The 24,826-nt window shown below is 45.6% G+C and overlaps 1 protein-coding gene across 1 annotated transcript in view; it reads left to right on the top strand.

Moving 5' to 3' along the window:
* The first annotated feature begins 10,519 nt into the window (after positions 1–10,519).
* RTTN (rotatin) overlaps positions 10,520–24,826 on the top strand; it is a 98,978-nt gene continuing 84,671 nt past the window's right edge. Inside the window, exons 1-10 of the mRNA XM_037035684.1 lie at positions 10,520–10,820; positions 11,120–11,307; positions 12,133–12,310; positions 13,897–13,986; positions 15,218–15,308; positions 16,425–16,539; positions 17,483–17,633; positions 19,227–19,392; positions 21,516–21,703; positions 23,788–23,903. Of these exons, the coding sequence (XP_036891579.1) occupies positions 10,790–10,820; positions 11,120–11,307; positions 12,133–12,310; positions 13,897–13,986; positions 15,218–15,308; positions 16,425–16,539; positions 17,483–17,633; positions 19,227–19,392; positions 21,516–21,703; positions 23,788–23,903 (1,314 nt within the window). The 5' untranslated portion in view covers positions 10,520–10,789. The remainder of the gene's footprint in view (positions 10,821–11,119; positions 11,308–12,132; positions 12,311–13,896; positions 13,987–15,217; positions 15,309–16,424; positions 16,540–17,482; positions 17,634–19,226; positions 19,393–21,515; positions 21,704–23,787; positions 23,904–24,826) is intronic.

Genomic DNA, 24,826 nt, shown 5'->3' with positions numbered 1-24,826 from the left:
GATCTTTACTTAAGGTGAAAAAAATGATAACAAATCATATGCATTGTAAACTGTGACCCATACCCAAAAAAAGTGAAGAAATCTGTGTATAAAATTCCTAAAGTGACAGTAAATGTAACTTTTCTTTTTCATTTTTGTAATTCCAAACACACTTTTAATGACAATGATTACTTTTATAGTGCAAACTCAAAATATATGATTTTTTAAAATCTAATAATCTTGAATTATTTAGGTTGTTAAAATAACCAGACTAGATCATTTGCAATACATTTTTGAGAGTTTATTGTATGTTTATTCTTGTGATTGTGAAAATTGCCGCATTTGCTGTCAAATCGACACCAGTTAATCCCATGAGCTATATTTCCAATTTCCCATGCTGGGCTGCATGAGTAACATCCATTTACATGATATTTAGATACAAACTGTATCTGCACACTACTTATTAAATTTCTTTTTCCATATAGATTTTTTCATTTCAATCTTATCTACATACTACTCGTTGGGCTTTTTTTTTGCCACATAGATTTTTTTTAGTGTCTTTTTTATTCCTTATTAAAATGTATTCGTGCTAAACATTATTATGTTTAGTCCTTAGTCTATAGTCCTTAGATAGCTCAATAGTTAGTATATGATTTTAAAAAATTCTGTCAATAGAAATCTGTACATGAGACATCGCAGGATAATTACGTTTATTTTTCACAGAGTGAATCATCCAAGTTCCGGCTACGGCACAGGGGTCCTTGTCACACAGTCTCCCCGAGGTGGCTCAGGCCTGCTGACTGGTCACCCCACGGACACCAGGAAACACACACCAGGGTCTGCTGCACACCAGTCACCGCCCGCATCGCCTGGAAGAGGTGGACGCAAAAACACGTGCAGGAAAGTGACTCACTGCCGGGGTTTCCCACATCCCTGCCGTGTCTCTCGCCCCCACGGAGCGAGTCCCTTGAGCTGCCACTGGCGATTCTGCTGAGTAAGTGGCGGCGGAATCAGCCCTGGCTGTTGACTGTGCTTCTTGCTGGAGACGCTGTGCCCATAATTTAATTAGAGGACCTCGCTCATCTACCTATTTAACTAACACTTCTTTCCAGCACTGGTCCATTTCGCACAACAGTCCTGAGACTTACTGGGAAAGGGCGCCGGTCCCGGCAGCGGGCCTGGTTCACCGCGCCCCTGTGACCCCTTCACTATTTGCACTTGACTCTAATGCTCTCTGGTGTCCGTGGTGTTCAGCCAAACCTGTTGCGGACGTGCGCTCAATAGGACGAATTGCCTGCAAAGCACCTGCTTTCCTGAGAAAGGATCGTATTACTAACACGTAGCCAGTAGCTCCAGCCAGGCAGAGGGCTCAGGTGTCTCTGGCGGCGCTTCAGCAGCCTGCCCGCCTGGTCTTTGTGGTCCTGGTGCTGAGGCCAAGTTTCTTGCTCCCGCTTTTGTTGCAGGAAGGCCCTGCTGGCAACGCGCTCTCCATCCTCTCGCTCCGAGGCCGGAGCGCGCCGTGCCCAGCCCTGCATCTAGATGGGGCTCCGATAGGGGGACCATTGTTCCAGTTCCTGCTTCCACCTCAGGGGAGTCATTTCGGCCAAAAGACATCCAAAGAGTTCCAGCCGGGCCCTCCCCTCCCGTTGCTGCTGGCAAACACGGTGCCCTTTCTCGGCTTCCGCTCTGGGCGCCCTCCTCTCGAACGACTCACACTGGACCGGGAAAGCCACGGGTAGTACTGTTTGGGGGGCGGGGGGCGGGGGGCGCCACAATCCGTTCCTTTGTTTCCAGGACAGCTAGTTCCAGCAGTGGCCTTGAAAATCGGAAACTCGCCCTCAAGGGAAAGTCACCCGAAACTCAAAGCACCTTCGTGGGAAAGGGAAGCGGAATCTACCCAGGCTAACTCAGTCACCTGGGCCTGGGAGCGGCCTTTCTTCCCATCTCAGTTTGCACGTGGGGCCAAGGCCAGAGTCGCCTGGTCCGTTTCTGTTAATTTTTTTTTCTGCAGGTCATAGGATGTTTGGGGAATCCCATGAATACCACAGAATAGTGCACATGTGCAGGTTAAAAAAAAGTATAACAAGATAGGCGTCAAAGCACACTCTTGAGGTCCATGGTCACTGGGCTAAAATGAAAAAAAACACAAGCAAAAAAATAAACAAAACTATGATCGCAATCTCTACATTCACCTGGAAGTCTGACATTGTGTGATTCTAACCCCCCATCCAGGTTCTCGACCTGCCTCCAGTGCCTTGGATACTGCACGTGGGATTGTATGGTGTTTGTCCTCTCCTTGTTCTGACATCTTCCAGGCTCATCCACGTTGTTGCTCCTATTACCCTTTCACTCCTTTTCAAAGGCTGAATAATATTTCCTCATCTATATCAGCCACATTTTGTTTATTCATCCACAGATGGACACTTGGGTTGTCCTTACATGCGGGCTTTTATGAATAGTGCTGCTATAAACACATGTGTACAAGTTTTGGCGAATACACACGCTCTCATTTCGGGGGGTACACTCCTAGAAGTGGAACGGCTGCAGCTTACGGTAACTCTACATTGACCTTTTTCAGGGACTGTTGACTATTTTCCAAAACAGCAGCAGCACTTGACAGTTTGATATACAATGGTTTAATTTGTCCACATCCTCGCCAAGACTTATTCTCTGACCTTCTTAAAAAGTTTTTTTTTATCCTTGCCCGAGGACATTTTTTTTCATGGCTTTTAGAGGGAGGAAGAAACAGAGAGAAACATCCATGTGAGAGAGAAACATTAATTGGTTGCCTCCCGCATGCACCCCAACTGGGGATCGAACCTGCAGTCTTTTGGTTGTGGGATCACGCTCTAATCAACCAAGTCGCTAGTCTCTGACTTAAAAAGTTTCACTTACTTTTTTTTAATTGAGGGGAATTTCACATCACCTAAAATTAAAAATTTTAAGTGTACAACTCAGTGAAAAATAGAAAAATATGTCTGTACATCTCGTAAGAATATATACTTTGCAAGACCTGGTTTTGAATGGGCAGCAGCTGCAGCTTCTCAATTTGGTATGGATCTTCTTTGCTAATAAGAATGTACAATTCAGCAGCATTTAGTAAATTCACAATGTTGTACAACCATCATCTTTATCTAGGTCTAAAACCTTTCCCCCACCTCCGTAAGATTTTGTACCAGTTTATCAGTCACTCCCCGTTCCCTGCCCCACCAGCCCCTAACAACCAACAACCTGCTTGCTGGCTCTCCGGAGCCGCCTATTTTGGATATTTCATACTGTTGCGGACTGCATTGTTCTAATTACCCCCTCCCTCGAATTCGTATGTGGAAGCCGTAACTCCGAATGTGACTATATTTGGAGAGAGTTCCTTTAAGGAAGTAATTAAGAATAAATGAGGTAAAAAAGGTGGGGCCCTAATCCAATAGGATTGTGTCACCTTGGAGCCTCTCTCTGTCCCTGGACAGAGAGCAAAAGCCATGTGAGGTCACAGCTGGAAGGTAACTCACCACAGGCCAGGAGGGGGAGCTCTCACCAGAATCCCCATTTTCCAGCACCATGATCTTGGACTTCTTGCCTTCAGAATTGTGCAAAAATAAATTTCTGTTATTAACTCCACCCAACCTGCGGTACTTTGTAAGGGCAGCCCGAGCAGACCGATATGCACCTGCGTGGAATCATATAATATGCAGCCTTCGAGACTTGCTTATTTTCCTTAACATAATGTTTTCAAAGTCCATGCATGTTGCAGCAGGTATCACGGCTTCGTTCATTGTTAAGGCTGGATGAATACTATTCCCTTGTATGGGTACATACTCCGTTTTGTTCATCCGTTCCTCCACTGGGGACCCTCGGGCTGTTTCCACCTTCGGCTCCTGTAGATCTTGCTGCCCGGCCCACTTCTGTGTTTGAATACCCGTTTTCCGTTCTTCAGGGATTATATCTAGGATCTGTATTTAGGAATGGCTGGGTCATATGTTAACCCTATGTTTTACTTTTTGAGGAACTCTTGGCATGTTTTCTACAGAGACCACACCCATTTATACTCCCAGTGGCAATGAATGGGGGGTCCCAATGTTCCCGGTGAAGTTATCGCCCCTACTTTTGATTGTAGCCACCCTGGTGGTATCTCATTCTGGCTTTCTGATTTGTGTTGCCTTGTTGACTAATGATGTTTAAACTCTTGTTGTGCATTTATTGGACATTTATTCGTCTTCCTTGAGGAAATGTCTATTTCAGAACCTTTGCACATTTTTAATTATTTGTTGTTTCATTTTGGAGTGGTAGAGGTGCTTTACATACACTAAATAATGGACTCTTACCGGTCATAGGATTTACAAACATTTTTCCCCATTCTCACACCGACTTACTACTTTCTTCCCAGTCTCCTTGGAGGCACCGGTGTTTGGAATCTGGATGATGCTCAATTTATTTTTTGCTGTGGTTCTTCCTTCACATGTAAGAAGCCATTGCCTCTTCCTGCTCACGAGGGTTCAGGCCTGAGTCCGATTCTGAGGATTCTATAGTGACAGCTCTTGCATTTAGGCCTTTGATTCATTTTGAGATTTTTAAAAAAATATGGTGTGAGGTATGGATCCAAATTCATTCTTTTGCATGTGGATATCCAGTTGTCCCCTTTGCTGAGAAGACTATTCTTTTCTCATTGGATTGTCTTGGCACACTGATTGGTCATCAACTCACCATCAACAGGAGTGACTATTTTTGGACTTTCAATTCTATCCCACTGACATATGTGTCTGTCTTTATTCCAGCACGAGACAGTCTTGAATATTGTAGCTTTGCAACACATTTTGAAATTGGGGAGTGTAGATCTTTCAGCTTTGTTCTGTTTCAAGATTGTCCTGACCAGTCTGATTCCTTTGATTTCCATGTGAATATAAGCCAGTGATGTCTATTTTATTTCCAGATGGATACGCTTGTCCATGTTTTCTACAAAGGCAGCTGGGTATTTGAGAGGGATTGCTTTGCATCTGTAATTCAGTTTGGGAGTATTGCCATCTCATTAACACCGAGTCTCTCAACCCATCACACGGATACCTACTTATTTGGGTCTTTGATTCCATTCAATGATATTTTATAGTTTTCAGTGTAGAAGTATTACATTTATTGTGTTCAATTTATTCCTAAGTATATTATTCTTTTTGATGTTAGCATAAATGAGATTGTTTTTCTTATTTTTTGGATTGTTTATTGCTAGTATATAGAAATAGAATTGATTTTATATAGTCCAAACTTGCACAGTCTTTGCTTTGCTTTAATAATGTCTTTGTGGATTCCTTAGATTTTCTGTACCTAAGGTCACCGAGACTGCCAATAGAAATAGGTTACTCTTCCTCTGGATACCTTTTGTTTCTTTTTCTTGTCCAACTCCCTGAGTAAAACTCCTAGGACAATGTCAGGCAGAGATGGTGACGGCAGACAATATATGCCTCCCTGCATCTCTAACGGAGACCCCTGCTTGTTAAATCGTGTAGAGAAAGCAGAGTTCAAAGCCATGTTGCTTCACTATTTGAAATGGAACGAAAATATACCTTGTTTCAGCCCTTCCCCTTTAAAATGGTATGAAATATTTATTAACTTTCTATTTTAGTATTGGGAAGACAAATTAGAATTGGAAGTGCCCTTAAAAATTAAATATCATATAAATTTATAAGATGAAGTTATGGGGCGTGAGTAGAAAAATTCATAAGCAGGGGATGAAACCTCATGTCTCAACTACTTTTCCTCCTTAGAGATCAGAATTATCACGAAATCATGATCTTTATTTTTAAATAAGAGGCTGGAGGCCTGGTGACTTTTATGGAAAATGCACAGACACAGACTGTCTGCCTGCCGTGGGGGACTGTGAATACCTTCCACACACCTATGGCATTGGACACCTCTTGTTTGGGAATCCTGCTTGCTCGTTCTTTTTTTTTCCCTTTTCTTTTTTAAACATTGTTCTCATAAATAAGTTAGTAACCCAATTAATGTAAAAGTAGCTTTTGTATCAATTGTAAAAGGATATCCCCTTTGGCCAATGATTTCTTCCCTTTGAAAAACAAGGAAAAATGGGTCAGAGCCTGTCTTTTTTCTTTTCTTTCTTTCTTTCTTTTCCTTCCTTCCTTCCTCCCTCCCTTCCTCCCTCCCTCCCTCCCTCCCTTCCTTCCTTCCTTCCTCCTTTCTTTCTTCTCTCTCTCTCTCTTTCCTCAAAAGACTGCCTGAATATGGCTGAACAAATGGCTGTAAGGCGGTGGACACCTCCACCGTCAAAGCATCCCCTACCCCAGGGCAAGGCTCCTTCTGGGCCCCGGGGTCCCTGCGATGGAGGAAGAGCTACTACCTGTGGTTCTACTTGCAGGCAGCACAGGATGTGCTTTGACACTGCATTTGATGCCCAGAAAGAGGAATATTTTAGCCCACTGGCGCTGCTGTAACAAAAACACCCCAGACTGGTGAACCATAAACAACAGACAGCTTGTTTATAGGCCAGTAACCCAAATCCAGACACCAGCAGACTCAGTGACACCCTGCTTCCTGGGGCATCGATGGCTTTTCCCCCTTAAATCCACTTCTGAGGGCTCTATCCTGATGACCTAACCCCAAAGGTCCTGCCTCTAATACCATCACAGTGAGGGGTGGATTTTAACATGGTTTTTGGGGTGACACAAATATGCAGTCCCCAGCAACGAGGCAACCTCAAGTCTGACAGTGTCTGCAACAACTGTTACTTACAGTAACTACCTGTCACTGAGGTCTGGAGTAAGTGCTTTCTCTAAGTGATCTCCTTTGTCCTAAAACACTTGTATCAGTAGGTACTGTTTGTAGTCCCAACTTCTACTTGTAGAAACTGAGGTTTAGAGCGTATGGAGGTATCAGGTCCCCCGACTCCTGCCCAGCACCTTAGATTCTTGCCCCCATTTTCTGTTAGTACCTCTGTTTCCTTAGTGGAAGTCTTCTTGTAATCCTGCTAGAGTTATAACATCCTCCTTTTCAGACTGTGAATGAGCAATGCAAGATCAGGAAATCTCATAATGATGATTCACACGGGGATTTTTTTCCCCCATGGATTTGATACACAGGCATTGAGAGAAAGGTTTCTTTTTCTTCTCAGCTCATTACAGGGAAGGGTGGAAGCCTGGACCACAATCCCTTCTCCCCCCTCCCCCCTAGTTTGGTAGAATCCTGCCAGTGATGCAAGAGAATGAGACAAAAGCCCCTAGAGGAGCAAGCCAAGAGATGGAGAGGAAAATGTCGATTGTTTTCGGCGTCTCCGAGGCCAGATCCTTTTCCAGAGTGGAGAAGTGACTTGCTTTCGCCTACTTTTCCAACTGAGAGTTTTGCCATTTGCAACAAGAAAGCTAAGCTTGCCCACTGTCGTGAAATGAAGGGGCTGCGAGGCTGGTTCCAGACCCAGGCCTGCCTGGCTGCGAGGCCTGCGCTGGGTGCAGCGCTTTGTTGGTCGACAGGGCTGTGAGCCAGAAGTTCTAAGTCAAGGAACAGGAATACAGGGTTTGAAATGCACACGAGGACAACGGAAAGAACTACCGTCCATGACCCCAAGTATTAAAATTCATGTCTGCTCTAGGAGGAAGAGCAAAAATGCATGTCTTTTCCTGGAGAAAATAAAGCATTTATTTTTCTCCTAGAATAAATCACCACAGACAGTAATATGAGTTCTTAGGAGAGTAACAGTGTTTCCGGCGACTTTGGGTACAAATAACTCCACCTAATCCGAATGATCTGACCCAGCAGACTGTGGCAGTGACTGCCAGCGGTTCCCATGCCTGACTAAGAGGTGGAAGAACCTCTGAGAATTAAGTGGAGCTCAGTAATAACCTCACTGTGACCCGTGCTCTGGGGCCATGTGCTGCTGCTTGGCTTGTGATGATAGCAAAGCTCAGCCTAGGGCGTCTCCACCCTTCACACCTTTTCCATCTATATATGTATCGCCAGCCGAATGACTATCATTTTCCATCACACAAAAGTCAACAGGATTTATTACAAGATAGCATTTAAGTAAATGGAACAAAAACTATTGTAAATACAAGTAGAAAGTTACAAAGTTATATACACCTACAGTTCACCATACACCCACACAAATATATGTTACCCATTTTTTTCAAGTTCTTTAGTATCACTTAAAATATTTGGCCTTGAAGTTCAAAATCCCCAGTTGCTGATTGAGATGTAATGTAAATTAATAATGAATGTATATGCAAGAAAGTCTTGACAATTAAAAAACAACCCCCTTAAATAGATCTTAGGTGAAATAGAAAGTATCAAAATAGCACATACAGCATGGTTGTGAATAACAATAGTTAGAACATTATAAATCTAAATTCACAAATGTGTTGTTTAAAGCTTTTTTTAGATGCAGATTCCTAGACTTTAAGTTTTCTATAACTAAATTAGAAAGAATGAAAATAAAGCAACAAAACCTTTAGCTCAAGAATTTACAAAAGAAACAGAGAAATGAGCCTAACAAAAGAATGATAAAGTAACTGATAACAAATAAAAATATAGTTAATACATTAGAATACATGTGCGTGATTTGTAACAGTAGAATCAACAAATTAAATCAACACACGAGGACAACGGAAAGAACTACCGTCCATGACCCCAAGTATTAAAATTCATGTCTGCTCTAGGAGGAAGAGCAAACATGAATTTTTGAGGAAAATTTGGCAAATAATATTAAGTCTAACAGGAAAATTACAGTTTCTTTGTTTTGAATGTAATAAGCAGGACCCAATGAGTTTGTGTTATTAAAAGCAACATATGCTCAACAATAACAATACACCTGGCTGGTGTGGCTCAGTGGATTGAGTGCCCGCCTGCCAACCAAGGGGTCACCAGTCAGGGCACGTGCCTGGGTTGCCGGCCAGGTGCCCAGTAGGGGGCGCGTGAGAAGCAATCACACACTGATGTTTCTCCTCTTTCTCCCTTTCCCTGTTTAAAAAATAATAATAAAATATTTAAAAAATAACAATACAAATTAAAAAATAAAAGCAACATAAATGAGACCATTTCCTAGTTTGACTCCATTTTACTTGCAACTTGCTTGTTTTATTTTTCTCCCACAGTATTACCACCCCTTACCCTCTGACATCCCCAATTTCCAGTTTCGTTTCATCTTGGAGATATCACTGAGCAGTTATTTCTGTTACTCCTGTGTTCTGGCATGTCAAATCCACACCTCAAACCTTCGTGCCCAGAAAGCGCCAGGACCTTCTCAGCTGGTGTAACTGCCTCCACGCTCTCCACTTTGGGGCCCATTTGGCACCCTAGGGTGGAGGAAGGCAGCCGCTGTGACAATCTTGGCTAGGCAGGCTTAGGTATGGGCTAGTGGAGTCTCGATAAAATACTCACACCCCTCTTTCCTCCAACTCTCTGATTTCTGCCGCAACTATAAGCCAAGGGCTTTGGAGGCTGGGAGGTGCAGGCCACTTTCTGCCCATGAAGAGGTGGGGGTGAGGTGGAAAATAACCAGCACACCAGCAGCCCCCTCCCCCTCCCTCTTCAGTCCAGAGGTGATTTGGCCCCTAGAATCTCTCCTTTTCCCTTTCTTTGATAGACTCCCTCTGAATCCTTGCTGTTGCATGCAGTGTTTTCTCCCGAAGGCAACCCCTTACTCCATTCCTTTCCCTGGCAAATAGACTCCTCCTCATTTAGCCTTCAAGATTCGCTCCTAGGTCCACCCTCTCTACACGTGCAGAGACAGCAAGATTCTCAGAATATTTATTACAAAGGAAATTAAGGTCAGGTGCTTAATCCACCACTTACCACTCGGTGTGACCTTGGGTGAGGCACTTCTTCGATTTCTTTGATTTTAAGACACACCGCCCCTCCCCACGCCCGTCCCAACCCCGGCTCCCCCCCCCCCCCAAAAGCACAGGAATAGCTGCCTTGGCATTTCTTACCACGGGAGATTGAAAAGGCTCGGTGAGATGAAATGTTCTCTAAAAATGCAAATCATTTTACAAATTAAATTTTGTCGTTGCTGCTCTCCCATTGCTTGGAATTTTTCCCTAATTTGCTCAGATCTATCACAGTGCAAAACTCAACTTTGGTGCAAATACTAATTCAAACCTTTACCGCCCCCGCTTTTTTCCTGTCTGCATCCCCCTTTTTTCTCTTCTGTTCTTTTACTCCCTTTCTCTCCTCTCTTTCCTTCAGGGGCTTGCTTGTTTATACTGATCTTATCCAAGACCCAGCTTGCCTTTGCTGGTTACGCTTCACAGTTAGTGGTTAAGAAATTTTGTAACGTGGTTGGAGGCAATCCAAACAAAACAAAACAAAACAACCCTGTACTGTGACTTGTGGAGTTCTGGGCCCTGCAAATTCAGATCGGCAGGATCCTGGACGAATCACCGCAGATCGAGGGTGCGTGGCCAGGCCGGGCTTCCGCCTGGAGAGCGCTCTCAGACGCGGGAACCCCGCGCAGGCGGGCTCGGTGGCGGGCCCGGAATCCCGGGAAAGGAGCATGGAGGGGCTGAGACTACGACTCCCGACGTGCATGGCGGCCAAAGCAGGTTCCACCTCTGCTCGCCTCCTCAATCTTTCCGGTTCCTGCCTCAGAGACGGCTGTCTAGGAACTGCGTGTTGGTAATCACAGAAAATCCGTAAGCTTCTCCTGGCGCGCGGGGGCCGGAAACAGCCCACGGAATGCCTCTCACAGGTCGGGTGGTTCTCCCTGGCATGGCGGAACCTGCAGTCACACTGCCCGAGTTTCCGGGGGGACCGTCATCGTGGCAGGACGCTGTGGCGCGGCAGTTTAATTCTCCGGTGGCTGCTGATTGAGCGGGACAGGATGGTGTTGACTGGGCTCATCAGGAAACTCGGTAACAGTCTGAGCTGCCCCTCGCTGGATCCGACCTCCCGGCGTGGCCATTTGTTGAGAATGGCCGTGTCATCTCTTTCTGGTCCTGGCTTGTCCAGGGCAGCCCTCGGGGGTCCCCTGTCGGACTTTGTGTAGACGCCGCCCTGCGCGGTCCCGCTGGTGGAAAACATTGGTTTTCTCTGTCCCCCTGACTCCTGCTGACCCCCGCCCTCGGCCCCGCGTAATCACGGTCTCCGGGCAGGTTCTGGGTGGGCGACTCCGGGGTGTCGGGCATGGCTGAGAGCGGCGTTTCCTCCGCAGGTCACCAGCTGGCCGAGATCCGGGAGCGCGCGCTCCGCACCATTCTCAGCAAGGTAGAGCTCAACCTGGTGGGCGGCGCGGACCTGGCGCAAGACCGACTGCTGTTCGTGCACCTGCTGCAGTGGTTCAACTTCCCGTCGGTTCCCCTGCAAGCGGAGGTGCTCGGCCTGCTGAGCACGCTGGTCAAGGTACGATCATCCTGACACAGGGACCCAGGAGAGAGTCTTAGGCATCTCACCGGGACACTGCTGGAAAAGTCAGTTTTACAAGCTTTTGAAAAACAACTTCTTCAAAAGACGTTGAATTTGAACTCATTTGGGTATATAGTTCTAGTCTTCCTTTTCTCTGGTTTGTGATGTTAAACCTCACGTTGTCCACAGTGCTCTTAAAGGACCCAGATCTGAGTTCTGTTAGGTTCTGGTTTTTGGGAATCAGCCAGGGAGGGTAATGGTTGCCATTCTGTTTTCCTATCTGGTCTGTTATTTGCGTGTTAAAAATTGGACGTGTCTTTGTGAAACAGGACAGGTTTAAAGGTAATGTTACGGACCACAGTTGATTGACAAGTGTGTTAAATTGTTTTCCCCATATCTGTTTTGTAGATTTATGTTCCTCACTGTATCTTGAGACTGGTTAGTAGCCAGGGTCAGATGTCAAGGTGCAAGTTTAACTTTCCAAAACAATCGCTGTGCAGTTGTGGGTGATTATTATTTTGGCTGGTTGGAGGTAGGAGGCGATAGGGTGCATGTCAGTGGACAGAGTGTTTCTTCTAATAGATGAAAGCATAGGAATTGTTGGTGTGCATTTCTGGTGTTTAGTCTGGCTTTTTCTCTCAGAGCTGTTATTAAACATTTTATGTCTCTATAAATCTGGGTCCCATTCATGGAAGTTCTTTACTTTTAGGCCTATCAGGGCACAATCTAGTTTTTAAAGAATGAATGCCTGGTATATTAAAGTGCTGTGAGGTAATATCCCAAAACGTTGATATTTAATCTCATGACTCTCTTCTTCCTCAGTTTCCCGCGGCGGTCCAGCATTTGGTTGACCTCGGCGCAGTGGACTTCTTGTCCAAACTTCGTGCTAATGTGGAGCCAAGTCTACAGGCTGAAATTGATGGCATTCTAGATGGACTTTTTATCCTTCCTTCAGACGTTCCTGCACTGTGTTCCGCATCTTACCAAACCATTCAAACTGGTAACTCTTTGGGATCATTCTGATGCATCTGGTTAAAATACAAATATACCGGTTCTAGTGGCTAATTCTAAGGAAAGGAACCTTAGATTTTAAAAAAAAAACAACTTATTTTTCTTGTATTGACTTACTTGAGCTTGACCTTTTGTCACTCCCCAACTGTCATTCAGAGGAGGATACATTTGTATTCTTTGCTTTTTTGGTGAAGGGGCCTGAGAGATGTAGTGAGTTTCTCTTTGTGAGACCAGTTTGACAGATTACTCCTTGAACAATAACAACACCCGTCTTCCTTGAGCACTCGTTACTCTGTGTCAGGTGTTGTTCTCCGTGTTTTGGACTTGCATTTTTGGACGGTTCCTCAAGGAGGGCATCTGCCCTAGCTCATGGTTTTTTCACGGGGTCCAATCAAAATGATGGTGGATAAAATTGGAGTCAAAGTCACAGTTATGCCATTAGTTGTGTGCCCTTGGCTAAGGCGCTTAAGTACCTCTCCAGGTTTTAGTTTTCTCATCCCAAATCAGGGCACTAAGAAAGAACATCTATAAGATTGTCACGAGGATTGAATGAGACGATGCCTGGGAGGAGCTCTGGCAGGGGCCTGGCGTCTGTTAGGCGCAGGGTTGTTGGCTGCTCCAGCTGCGTTCTTGTCCTTTTGTGCCCAACAGAGTGCCTTGTATGTGGGAAGCATTTGAATTGATTTGAAGGGAGAAAAAGGCCCATGCAATTTATGTGATGGGCGTGAAAGTATAAAAGTGTTCCTGCTTGCTTACTCTGTTAGACGGTAATTTCCTCTGTGTCTGGGGTGTGTCCCTGTCCCCGCACCTGTTGGTAGCACCATTAACAACAACTCTGATGGTGCCATTCATTGACATCTTGCATGACTGTGGTGTTTAGCAATGCATTTCACAATTTCTGTCTAAGCCATAACAAATAAAGTAGAACCTTAAATCATGAATTTCAAGCTAGTTCCTCACAGGTGAGGTTGGAGGTATGGTCTAGGGCTCTCATTTCTAGTTATCTGTGTTAAGAACTGCTGGTGTGAACCCTACCAACAGAAAATTAGAAAATTTAGTTTTAGCCCTTTTCTCATTCTCGATGTCGTTGTCTCTGTACTGCTGAACATGTAATCACTTGTGATAGAATTGCGAAAGCATTGAAAACTAGTGCTTGACTTTTCTGACTTGGACAACTTTTAAAAGACGATATGAATGTAAATTGCTGTGACCAGGAACTGTATAACTGGAGTAGAAGGGAGGGGGGAGGTGGACTTAGAAGCAGAGACAGACAGTCCTTGAATGAACACCGTGAAACATTCTTATTGTACCTTGTGGGTATTTTCGTTCTAACAAATAATTGACTTAACATTAAGAGAGAGAGGGAAGAAAAAGCCCCCAATATGAAATTCACATTTTTTTTCCTCTTTAGGAAGACAAACTATTCAGAGGAAAAAAGACTGGATTATTTTTCTAGTTTTTAAAATGACTCACAAACTCAAGAGAAAACATTCATTTTGAAAAAAGTAACTTTCATTTTTAGCAAATAATGAATCAATAATAACACATGCAATAATATTTGTATTTTCTTTTCAGAATTGCCACAACCACCTGAAATCTTAACAGGATATTTTCCTCCAGACAGAAGCCATTTCCAGCCGACGGAAGGGCCCCCCGGAGCCGTGGGTGAGTGGGCATAGAGAGGCAGACCCTGCTCTCCTGGAAAATCGGAAACTAATGTACTTTCCTCACTGTTTTGAGGACACATCATGGTCCAGCCTGGGTGTTTCAGTACCAAGCGAGTGTTTCAGTTTCCTCAAATTAGTCTAGGATGTGGAGTCTAACTGGTGAAACTTTATGATATCCTGCCTGCACTTGAGCAAATACACAGGCAGGTGGTAACGGCAGCAGCAGTACTTAGTGCTCACAGAACACAAGCCCTTTGTCGGGCTGTGCGGTGCCCCCGCGCATCTCATTTCACTCCCGCTGGTGCCACACTGAGCAGTATGCACGCCTGCCCAGTCACTCAGGCCCAGGACTCACTGTCATCTCTGTCTCTTTACCTTTGTCCCAGCGCCCAGCTGACTCTGGAATCCAATTTAGACGTCTCATCCAGGTCTTTTCATGTCTGGCTGTGTCTGGTCTCTGCTAACACGCCACCTCCTTAAAGAGGCCTTTCTGAGGATCTGAGCCAGTAGTCACTTTTTATGTTTAGTTTTCTTCCTGACGTGTGTCCTGTTCGGAAGTCACATACTTCTTTCTTGTTTTTGTAACGATAAGCTTAGTAATAGCCACAAACACGGCTCATCTCCACATGCAGAATAATGCCAAAAATGCGTAATGCACTCTGAGCATACTCTGAGTAATGAGTCCTCATGGAGCCCAGGGAGATGGACGTTAGTGTCCCCATTTTCTGATGAGGACACTGAGGCCTGGAAAGGTCTTAGTCACAGGTCGAAGATACTTGATCTTCAGCTTTATGGTCTTCATCTTCAAAGAAGTTTAACCATCTAACACCATTGAGGATTTTTGAAAATGGCTAATTAAGTACAGTCTGTGATTATGTTTTATCTTTTTTAGTTTGTATAATTATAGATCTCCCAATGCCAGGTTGTTTCATGCTAAGTCGAAGCCCTGTGTTCTGGACAGCCAGTAAATTGAGAATGTAATTGAAAGTAAATGTCCTTTGATAAGGGTTTGTGTTTAATGCTCTTCTTCTAATAATGGCATGTGAGTTCTGTTTAAATTTCAAAAGGAGAGCTCAGTTACTTGTCCTGTGAGGGAAAGGATTCGCAGCTGACCCTATTTGGTATATTTTAGGTTACTGTCGAAGTGACTCTATTTGGGGACTTACTTTAAAGGGGAATGTACAACATTGTCTTCTTTGGTGGCTTCAGCTTTGCTTTTCCGTTACCAGTGACTCCAACTGCGAAGTGTTTCAAGTGTACGACATTCCCTTGGCTGCCCCTGACCACCACGGACAGACACGTTCTCTCCTCTAACGAGAGGTACGGTGCCCGATGCTTCCAGGTGTGCTCGGGTGGTCGCCAGCCGCTGTACCTGGCAGTCCCCCCCTGCACGTTCAGCAGGAAGACAGAGCTCCTAGGCGGCTGTGAATGGAGTCACAGGAGTGGATGGTGGTTTTCAGTATTTCAGAAAGCAAGCCTTCGGGCAGGCAGAAGCTGACCGAAGCGCCTTGGTCACCGCTCACTGACCAGAATCTCCGACTGTTGTGGCTGTGCCTTTGTGTAACAAAAGTGGGAAAACTAAGCACACTGGCAGTTTTCTTAGCAGGCGGTATATTTCAGAACATGTGCTTTGTGATAAGGGTGGGGACCAGTGGTCTTACGTAGTGGATATTAATTGGTCATTGCACCACAAAGTAGGTAGCTGATTTATAGAAGTTCGGAGAGTGTCTTAATGTCTAGTTTCCTTATTTTGCTAGAACTTTAATTTCTATAAATACTACAACAAATGGTCTGTATTTTGGGGGGGGGGCAGCAGAAAATATGGAAAATAAAGATCAACTTCTTAGCATGAGGCCCAGAGACAGGAGGATGCTGCTAAGTGGTTTTCGATAATGCCCTTTGGAGACAGGCAGGGCGGACGCGACCTGTCAGTTCTGGGTCAGCCCCTGAGGGAGAGAGGTGGGGTGCTGGGGTGGGGCTGGGAGAAAGGGGGGAGGGCAGATGTGGTCTGAGAAGTTGAGGGGTGTCCCAGCTTGCTTCACCTAAAGTGGGGAAGAACAGGAAGGGGTCTGATTCCTAGAATTTAACTCTGGGTACTGTTATTTTTTCTGTCTTATTTATTAGTTCACATGACAGGTGTCTTTGCAGTCTGTTCCCTTCGACCTCACTGATCGCATTTTGTGGCACAGTGATAGTCCAGGCGCGTGCAGTCTAGAGGAGGGTCTGGTGGGGGACACAGAGTGAATACACGGTCACCCTGTGACCGGGACAGTGCAGGGCAGTGGGAGAAGCACTTACCCAGGGTTGTTCACTGCTCAGGGGAAAGGTGCCTCAGCTGAGACCTGAAGGGTGTGAGTGGAGTCCTTCACCACTAGGTTACTCAGAATCTGGTACAGGTACACTCTTTTTAAAGATAAATACTGCTCTATTTTGTAGCTCTTTAAGGAGCAGTAACCACACTTTGATCTGGAACACCTGTGAGCTGTTGAAGGACGTCATCATGCAAGACTTTCCTGCTGAGATTTTCCTCCAAAGGCCGAAGATCGTTCAGGTGTGTATCCTCTTTCATTGTTCTAGATTTGGAAATAGAGAACTTGATGCAATGAAATGAACTTTGCAACGTAGGTGTTCTGGCGAAGGAAATGTGCACTGCCATATGTAAACAGTAGGGTATTGGGTTATTTAAACCCTTTGGTCTCTAACTTATTTCAGTAGTGGTGGTTCTTCTAATAGGAGGAAGTCTCATTTGACATGTGCAGTCCCCTGTGGCCACCCTGAGTTTGCCATTTGCGGGTCTCCTGCAGTGATGACTAGACTTTGGAAACCGAGAGGGGGCAGCAGTAGCCCTCCGGAACACTGAGAATAACATCTCCCCCTCTGACTGTGTGCTGTGTGGAAGTCACAGTGCTGGCCGCTGTGGTAGCAGCAGAGGTGGGTTCTTTGCAATCTGCTCCGTTGCTTGTACAGTGGAGGCGTGGGGTCCAGGGCTGGGGGTGGGGCAGGTCCGCAGGTTCGTGTGCTCTGGTAGTGCCCGGGCACCCTCGCTGCGCACTCACAGTGCGGAAGACTGCTCCAGTGCACGCAGCGGTGAACGCGTGCCGTGGCTGCTGTCCAGTGACAGCAGAAGAAGAGCCATTAATGACCAGAATGTGACAGTGGTTTAGCTTTTGAGATGTGGAAACCTCCATGCGAGTTTTAAAAAGTACCGTGAAACTTGATGTCCCCGATGGGAACGATGCCTGTGCTCTCTTCAAAGGTGCTCAGCTAACCGGTTCTGGGTGTGACCAACACTGACTGTTCTTCTCACGTTTTCTCTAGTTTGGACCCGTTTTCTTCCATTGGCTAAATCACCTTTGCCCATTCCTGTTTCTTGTCTTATAAATACCTGGTAACTTACCTCCTTTGATGAATCACTTAACCGTCCTTCAGCTCCCCGTCCTTTGAAGCGGATCGCCTGGTTCCTTGGTGGTTTTCACGGCTCTTCTTCATTTCAGAGCCTCCTCTCCCTGCTGAGGCTGGCCTTCGGCGCAGGGGCCGCGCCCCGCCTGGCGCTGCAGTCGCTGTCCTGCCTGCAGCAGCTGTGCGCCTGTTTACGGAGCAGACTGCACTTCCACCGCGACCCGGGCTTCTTCTCCAGCAAACAGGGTATTTATGGGCACGTTTTCATGAGTCGCTGGCAGTGCTGGCCGCGCCTTCCGAGAGGACCTGCTGTGTATAAATTGGCAGGCAGACTCCCCATTCCTCAGCGTAGTCAGATGACCCCCTTGGAATACGAGCTGCGTGTCAGAACCACGCACCAGCCAATGCTTTTTTTATGAGTCCTTTGCAAGGTGTGCCTCTTTTTCGTCTGTGTTGTTGGAAGCTAGGCACCAAAATTCTCAGTCCAGCTATTCATGTGGGGCTTTGGGCATTTTTTTGCAATTATATGTAATAAATTGTTTGGTTGAAAAATACTGATTTTTATATTATGGCAATGATGTTTATGCAGTTTGCGATGTCGTCAGATTATTATATGGTCCAGTGCCTGACTTTTCGTGGAAGAGCACCACCTACTGGACAGATAGAGGACAAGCTGGCCCTGTCAAAGCCGTTCACACTTGAGGGTTTCTGTGCACGCACTCACACAACAGGCGTTGAAAGTCGAACAATGCCTTACCGGGACTGGTGATCGTGCGTCCCAGATAACCCGTTTTGTTAAGAGTTTCACTGACCCTTGGCCATTTGAATATTTGTTCTTCGATTAGCTTTATTACAAACCTCGGAGGTGTGGGGTTTCCTGTTACCGCCCTTGAAATACAGCCTCCAACAGATGACTAAGATTAGTGAGACTGGGTAGCTCCTACTTCATCACAAAAAGAGTTACAGTGTCAGTAGGAAAGGTTTATATCTCTGAAGATTTACCCATTAATTCAGTAAATATTTATAGACCACCTACTATATACCAACCAATATTCTAGTCTCGGGATGGGAGTACAACACTGAACAAAACTGGGAGGAGGTTCAGCCTCTGTGAGCTCATATTTTATAAGGTTGGGACAGGCAGAAGCAAACTGGTTTCAGACACACAGATGTGTGTGGAGAAAAGTTTATTGAAGTCCACTGCCCATTTTTAAATTAGGTTTTTATCTAGTTTTTATTGTTGCATCTAAGAGGTTTTTATGTATCTTGGCTATGAAATTCTCATCAGGTGTACGATTTGCAAATGCTTTCTCCCATTCTGTAGATTGTCACTTTCTTCATAATGTCCTTTAAGAATGCGTGGGAGTTTGTTATGTAGACGAAGTCCAGTTCATGTTTTCTTTGGTTGGTTGTACTTTTGGTGTCATTTCTAAGAATCCATTGCCAAATCCAAGGTCATGAAGATTTATCCTTATATTTCCCTCTTAGCTTTATGATTTTAACTTTCATATTTAGGTTATTGATTCACTTTGAGTTAACTTTTGCATATGGTTTGAGGTGGGGGGTGGAGAGTGTTAGGCAGGGGTGTGCATGATCTGGTGTTCAGCCTTGGCGGTCTCTAATGCTAGAGGCGAGTGACGTTGGCTAGAAGGTTCTATCTGTAATGAGGTGAGGTAGAAACCTGAATGTACTCAGTGAATACTTGCAGAAAAAGCTGACCTTTATTTTTGTTTGTACCCTTCTAGAAGCATTTCTACCCACTTAATTTAGTTAGAAATACTACATAATCAGTAATCTGGCTCTACTAAGAGATAATTTTCTTTGTCTTTTTTCCCCCAGACACAGTTTCCCAAAATTCTTCTTTGTCTTACTGTCCGGAAGTAAGAGTTACTCATCATTCTCAGAATCCTTCTCCGGGAAGCAGCAGCCCCCGGCCCTCTGTGGTCGGACGCACGGGGCAGCGGCCCAGAGGGGACGGCCAGGACTGGGACGCAGCGTCATCCAGGTGAGCTCGGAGAAGCTGGGTGACCTGGGTGTGTGTTTCAGTTCCTGAGGGCGCTCCTTTTTTCTCTGCCTTCTTGCTTCAGACATACCACAGAGGTCAGTCTTGTGTTAAACCAGCGACTCGCATGCTTTTCTGACCACAGCCCACAGCAGGAAATAAATCATTACACTGTAACTCTGTGCTCAGGGTGCAGGTTTCTACTCTGTGTGTGTGTGCATGTGTTTATCCCCTACAACAAAATGTTCACAAAATAGCACTCTGATTCCATCTGCTACACAGCGAACTATATTTTCTTTCTTTGTATTTCGTTAAAAAAAAGAATGATGATTCCAACCCACTGTCTCTACCAGCCCCAAATGGAATGTGATCTAGTTTAACATTATAGCTTTAAATACATCTTGATAGTACTTTAAATGTATTTTTGTAAGTGTAATAATTTAAATGTAACAGTGTATCCTATTCAAGGACCTGATTGAGAATCTGTACAACAAAGACCACTTCAAGGTGTACATGTATGGTGTTTTACTTGTTTGTGTAAATACTGATCTTTATATATCAAGCTTTCTTAAAGGTGTTGGCTTGGTATTTTTTAAAAGATTTTATTTATTTATTTTTAGGCAGAGGGGAAGGGAAGGAGAAAGAGGGAGAGATACATCAGTGTGTGGTTGCCTCTTGTGTGCCCCCTACTGGGAGCCTGGCCCGAAACCCAGGCATGTGCCCAACTGAAACCCAGGCATGTGCCCAACTGGGAATTGAACCTATGACCCTTTGGTTCACAGGCTGGCAGTCAATCCACTGAGCCACACTAGCCAGGTCACATGGTGTTTGTTTGTTACCTCATCCATAGGCTGCAACCATCTAGAAAACATGAATCTCATCTCTGGTATCATCCTAATAAATGCACAGTTAGATGAGCACGTGTCTGTGGGCCTAATAGTGTTCTCATGACGCTGCAGCTACTACTGACCTTGAGTCGTGTTCGTAGCACGCTCAGCCCTGTGCCGGGCGCTGCCCTGCTTTTTGTCTCCTTTAGCCGTCCTCATAGTAATCCTGTGAGGGGGGTGGCGTTACTGTCATTATAATTTTGCAGAAAGGCCTCAGGTCGGCAGGGTCTGCACACCCCGGTTCACGCAGTTTGTGAGGAGCAGGCAGGGGTCTGGACAGGCAGCGGGACTGGAGCGCCTGCGCTCCAGCCCTCCCGTGGCCGGTGCTGCTCAGGGAGTCCCGTCTGTTCAGCCCCATAAAGCCCCCGTGCCTCCCTCTCTGAGCTGCGTCCAGAGCGTTGCTCCTGGCAGCTTCTCACTCCTGAGTGTCCGCTTCTCATGCCTGAGTGTCCGCGTCCTCACGGGCCTTTCTGAGTTTGAGAGGAGCTGGGGATGCTGAAATGGAAGGAATGACAAAGTGTGCGTCCACCTTTGGGAGTCTGCATGTCCAGTAGCATCCGTGCACCCCTGTGACAGCTTTGCTTGTGGACGACATCAAAAGTCTGATTTTAGGGTGTTTGCAAATGTAGGTTCTAGCCTTTTATACACTTTTGTCCCCACCGTACCACTTCATAGGCAGGTAAGAATTTTTTTATGAAGAAAACCAACAAAGATGGGATGTTCCATCTTTTGGTGTATTTTCAAAATCATTTTGTGATGTTGAATGTACTAAGTAATCCATTTCTCATTCTTTTTTGGCATCTTTTCGCACTCCTCAGTTGTTAACGTTGGCCTACTTAGAACACACATTTGGTGGAAATCACGAAATACCCAGGCCACTGTATGCACCATGTAGTTTTGCCTTTATGGTTGATTTCAGAGAACTTTGCAGTGAATCTGCTTGCGTTCCTTAACAAGGGAATGGGTGAACAAGTGAATGATGTCCATTGCTGCTGCAAGACTTGACACATTTCTAGAACATCACTTTGTAAGCAAACTGTAAAGGCATTACAATTTTGAGCCATCTGGATGGAATTTACTCATAAACTTGTGAGGGTATCTACAAACCCGACGTGGATCGGTAGGTGAAGCCCTAGGGTCATGCCCACTCTGAGGCCTGCACTGCACCAGGCGGCAGGCACGCAGTGGGCCTCTGCGTGGGCCGCCCTGTCCTCAGGGACACTCCTGTTTCTGCCACAGCGGGAGCAGCAGCCACGCGCACGCGCACTCCGGGATCTCCCTGCCGTCGCCTCTGGACGCCGCCGCGATGCCGCTGGAGCTGCCGGAGCTGGAGGCCGAGGACCCGCTGCGCCTGCGCTTCCAGCAGCTGAGCCTGCCCCAGTTCTGCGTCTGCGTGCTGGAGGCCGCCGCGCCGCTGCTCCGCTCAGGTCCAAGGGCTCGCTCGTGGGGGGGGGGGGGGGCATNGGTGCCAGGGCGGGGGGGGGGGGGGGGGGGGGGCATTTCTGTAACCTGGGTGTGTTTCGTCTGATTTCTGGGACTCGTGTTTTTCGCTTCTCATTATCTGTGTTAGGACCTTGAGAATCAGAGTTACTTATCTTTTGGGAGAGACATTCCCAGGATCCCAGTGTGGCCTTCATTAATCCGTGTAATTAATCGTTGGTGGCGTCGAGCAGCCCTCGGTGGAGTGTCGCTGCCGCCACTGGGCGTCGGTGGCATCACCGGAGCCGTGCACCTGCTGCTGAACAGACCGGAATGAAAAAACGCTGGCTCTGCTCCCTAGAAACTTCCCGGGTTGCCCGCAGTTCATTCTTTGCATTTGGCTGTTAGATCACCTCTGAAACATGTTAGAAACACACCTGCAGCTGGATTCTTACCTTTGCTGGAGTTTTTCCTAAGAAACCAAACAAACAACGAGACTCAAAACACGCGAACATTTGACATTTTCTTTTCGAAAGTACTAGTGCAGTTTCGGTAGCGGAGTGTGGCGTGCTGTAGCTGTGATGCGAGTGACGAGGGACGGAACGATGCCCGAGGCGCAGGCTGGCCGGCTCTGCCGCTCCGGGGTCTCGGCTCGGAATCGCGTGCTCTCTGCCCCAGCCCTGTTTACGCCTCGCGTGTTGGCCCTTGTGGCTTGTTACAGATCGGTTTGGGAGCTGTCCAGAGTCTGACAGCTGCGGACAGAGACTTGATCTGGAGGAAGTGATGGGTTTTATTCAATAAATCTATGCATTTTCAGTAGTTGATAAACTTGTCGAGATATTACTACAAGCTAAATGAGTTTTGCCTTTTTTTCATTTATGCCGGCTGAGTAACAAAGAGATTGGTTGTTTAAGGCCTGTGCCTGCTTTTTGCTTGTTTGAGGGTAATGGGGAGGAAGGCAGGAGGTACATATTTATTTGGAAAGCATTAACATTTTTGTTTTATCCTGACCTTCTGACTGAGTAACTCTGCTTCTGGGAGTTAGGAGTACATACTAATTCATGTACTAATAATGCGGTGGAGGAAATCTGAACTCTGGCATTATAAGGTGTGTATGTTTGCATGGTAAATGGAGAAGAACAGTTTTAGATTTAATGATTTTGCATTTAACCTTTTCTTAATTTGCTGTAAAAAGTCAGATTGATAATTACAAAGCTGTATCATGGTATATAGAATTTTCTAAATGTTCTTTTGCCCTTTTGTGGTAAATTATTGCATAATTTATAATTGTTCAGTATTATCGAGGTTTCTGAAAGAACTTTCTCCAGCTGTTCTAATGAAATGCTTAACGTAGACTCTTAGGACCTGGTGGTCTGTTCTGCACTTATCTGAAATGGGCCTCTGGTAGGTGGGCAGGAAGGTCTTCATGGAATGTCCCCTCACTCAGAGTGCCGGTCCTGGCGTTCCTCGTCACCTTGTCTCTGTGGAGAAGGGACGTCACGCTGGGTGGCGAGGCTCCCACAGCAGGGTTTAAGGTGAGCAGCGGCTTGAGAACATGTTCTAGGTGCAATTTCTCCAGATCTGTCCAGCCAGGTCCTGCCTGGACCTTTACCCCTCAGCTGCTCTTGTCCAAGCGAAGCTCTCCAGGCCGCACCAGCGTGGGAGTTTCCGACGGGGCGCAGGCCTGCCAGTCCTGAATGGGAAACTCCTAGAACGCATTTTGTGAACCAGCCCGGTGCTTTGTCACATACCGTGTGCAGCGTGGATGGTGTCTGAATTTGAAAAATCATTTTAGTCTGTCTCATAATACTTAAATTGTTGCTGCTCTCTTCTCCAGTGTCTTTCCCATTTACGAGCACATTGAGTTTGTTGTAGTAAAGTAACATTACGATCAGAACAGAAGTCTTTAATGGCGGGGGTAGATTGTGACTTCCTTATTTATCTCTTTCTACAATTTTGAAAGCAGTATCAAAAGAGAAATAGGAATTTGTGGGCGTGACTTGGGCGTGACTAACTGCAGGATTGAACAGTATGGCATTCAGTTGTTGATTTGAAAGTTAACAGTCTTACTTCTCTCCTGGCCATTTTGTAGGTAGTGGGCAGATGATGGTAAGAGCTCTGGAGTTGCTGGCAGAGAATTTGGTACTGGTTGGTGAAGCGATTTCGACAGACATCTGGGACGACAGCAGCCTTTTTGCAATCGATATGGTGAGAATCAGTGGTTTCTTTGGGCTACGAGTAGTGGCCTGGCATCTTACTTTATTTCGGTCCTTTTAAGCTGGTATCATTGTTCCATTAGACTTTGAAAGTGTTCTCTCTCTCAGACACAGTGCATCCCAGGCTTGCTTTTGCGTGTTGTTACATACAGGCTGTTTCTCCAGAGATTCTGGTCACCTCTCAGAGGAGTGGGCGAGTGTCAAGGCGGAGCCAGGCCACCAGGGCTGCTTTTAGTACAGGAGTATCGTTCTTCCCTTTTTAGGAACAGAACGAGGAAAGACTATATTTTTAAAAAATCATAAGTTCAGGTTTCTGTTTCTATGATCTTAAACTTACATGGTTTTGCTTGTACTTGTCATTCACAGATAGTCTTAGTTTTTAATAGTACAACATAATTGCTTTTCAGCTTTACCTTCGGCACACATTACTTTCAGATCACGATATTAGTACAACTGTGGTCCTTAACTGATAACGTTCAGGATTTCCCTGCAGTTCTTTTTCACTCAGACTCATTCTTACTAATCACACAGAGTCAAAATACTGTGCCTTAAAGTCTGTTGGAAGAATTCTTTTCTCTGTTAACAGCACAGTATACAGTTAGCTTTGTTAGTTTGTTTTCACTTTGGGGCATAGTTTTCTCTTCATAAAATTAACTCAGAGATGTCTCTCTGCCATTTTGTCCTCTGATTTATTTTTTCCATTTTTATTTTCGTTTTTGCAATGTAAGCAGGTAAGTATGTAGAGTTTTATTCCATCTCCCGCATCTTAAATAAAAGGTAATATATTCTATACGATTTTACACACTGTTCTCACAATCAAAACTGCACCCTGTATGCATGGACTGATGCGTGCGGAGGTTATTCCGTGTTGTGCGTGGAGGTTTTTATCTGTTCTTCAAGCTGCAGGGCCTTCAT

Source organism: Sturnira hondurensis, unplaced genomic scaffold (assembly GCF_014824575.4).
Source record: "Sturnira hondurensis isolate 20B ecotype Veracruz unplaced genomic scaffold, ASM1482457v3 Scaffold0001872, whole genome shotgun sequence".
NCBI lineage: Eukaryota > Metazoa > Chordata > Mammalia > Chiroptera > Phyllostomidae > Sturnira > Sturnira hondurensis.
The sequence above is the reverse complement of the archived record's forward strand: the minus strand, read 5'-3'. Positions and strand labels throughout refer to the sequence as shown.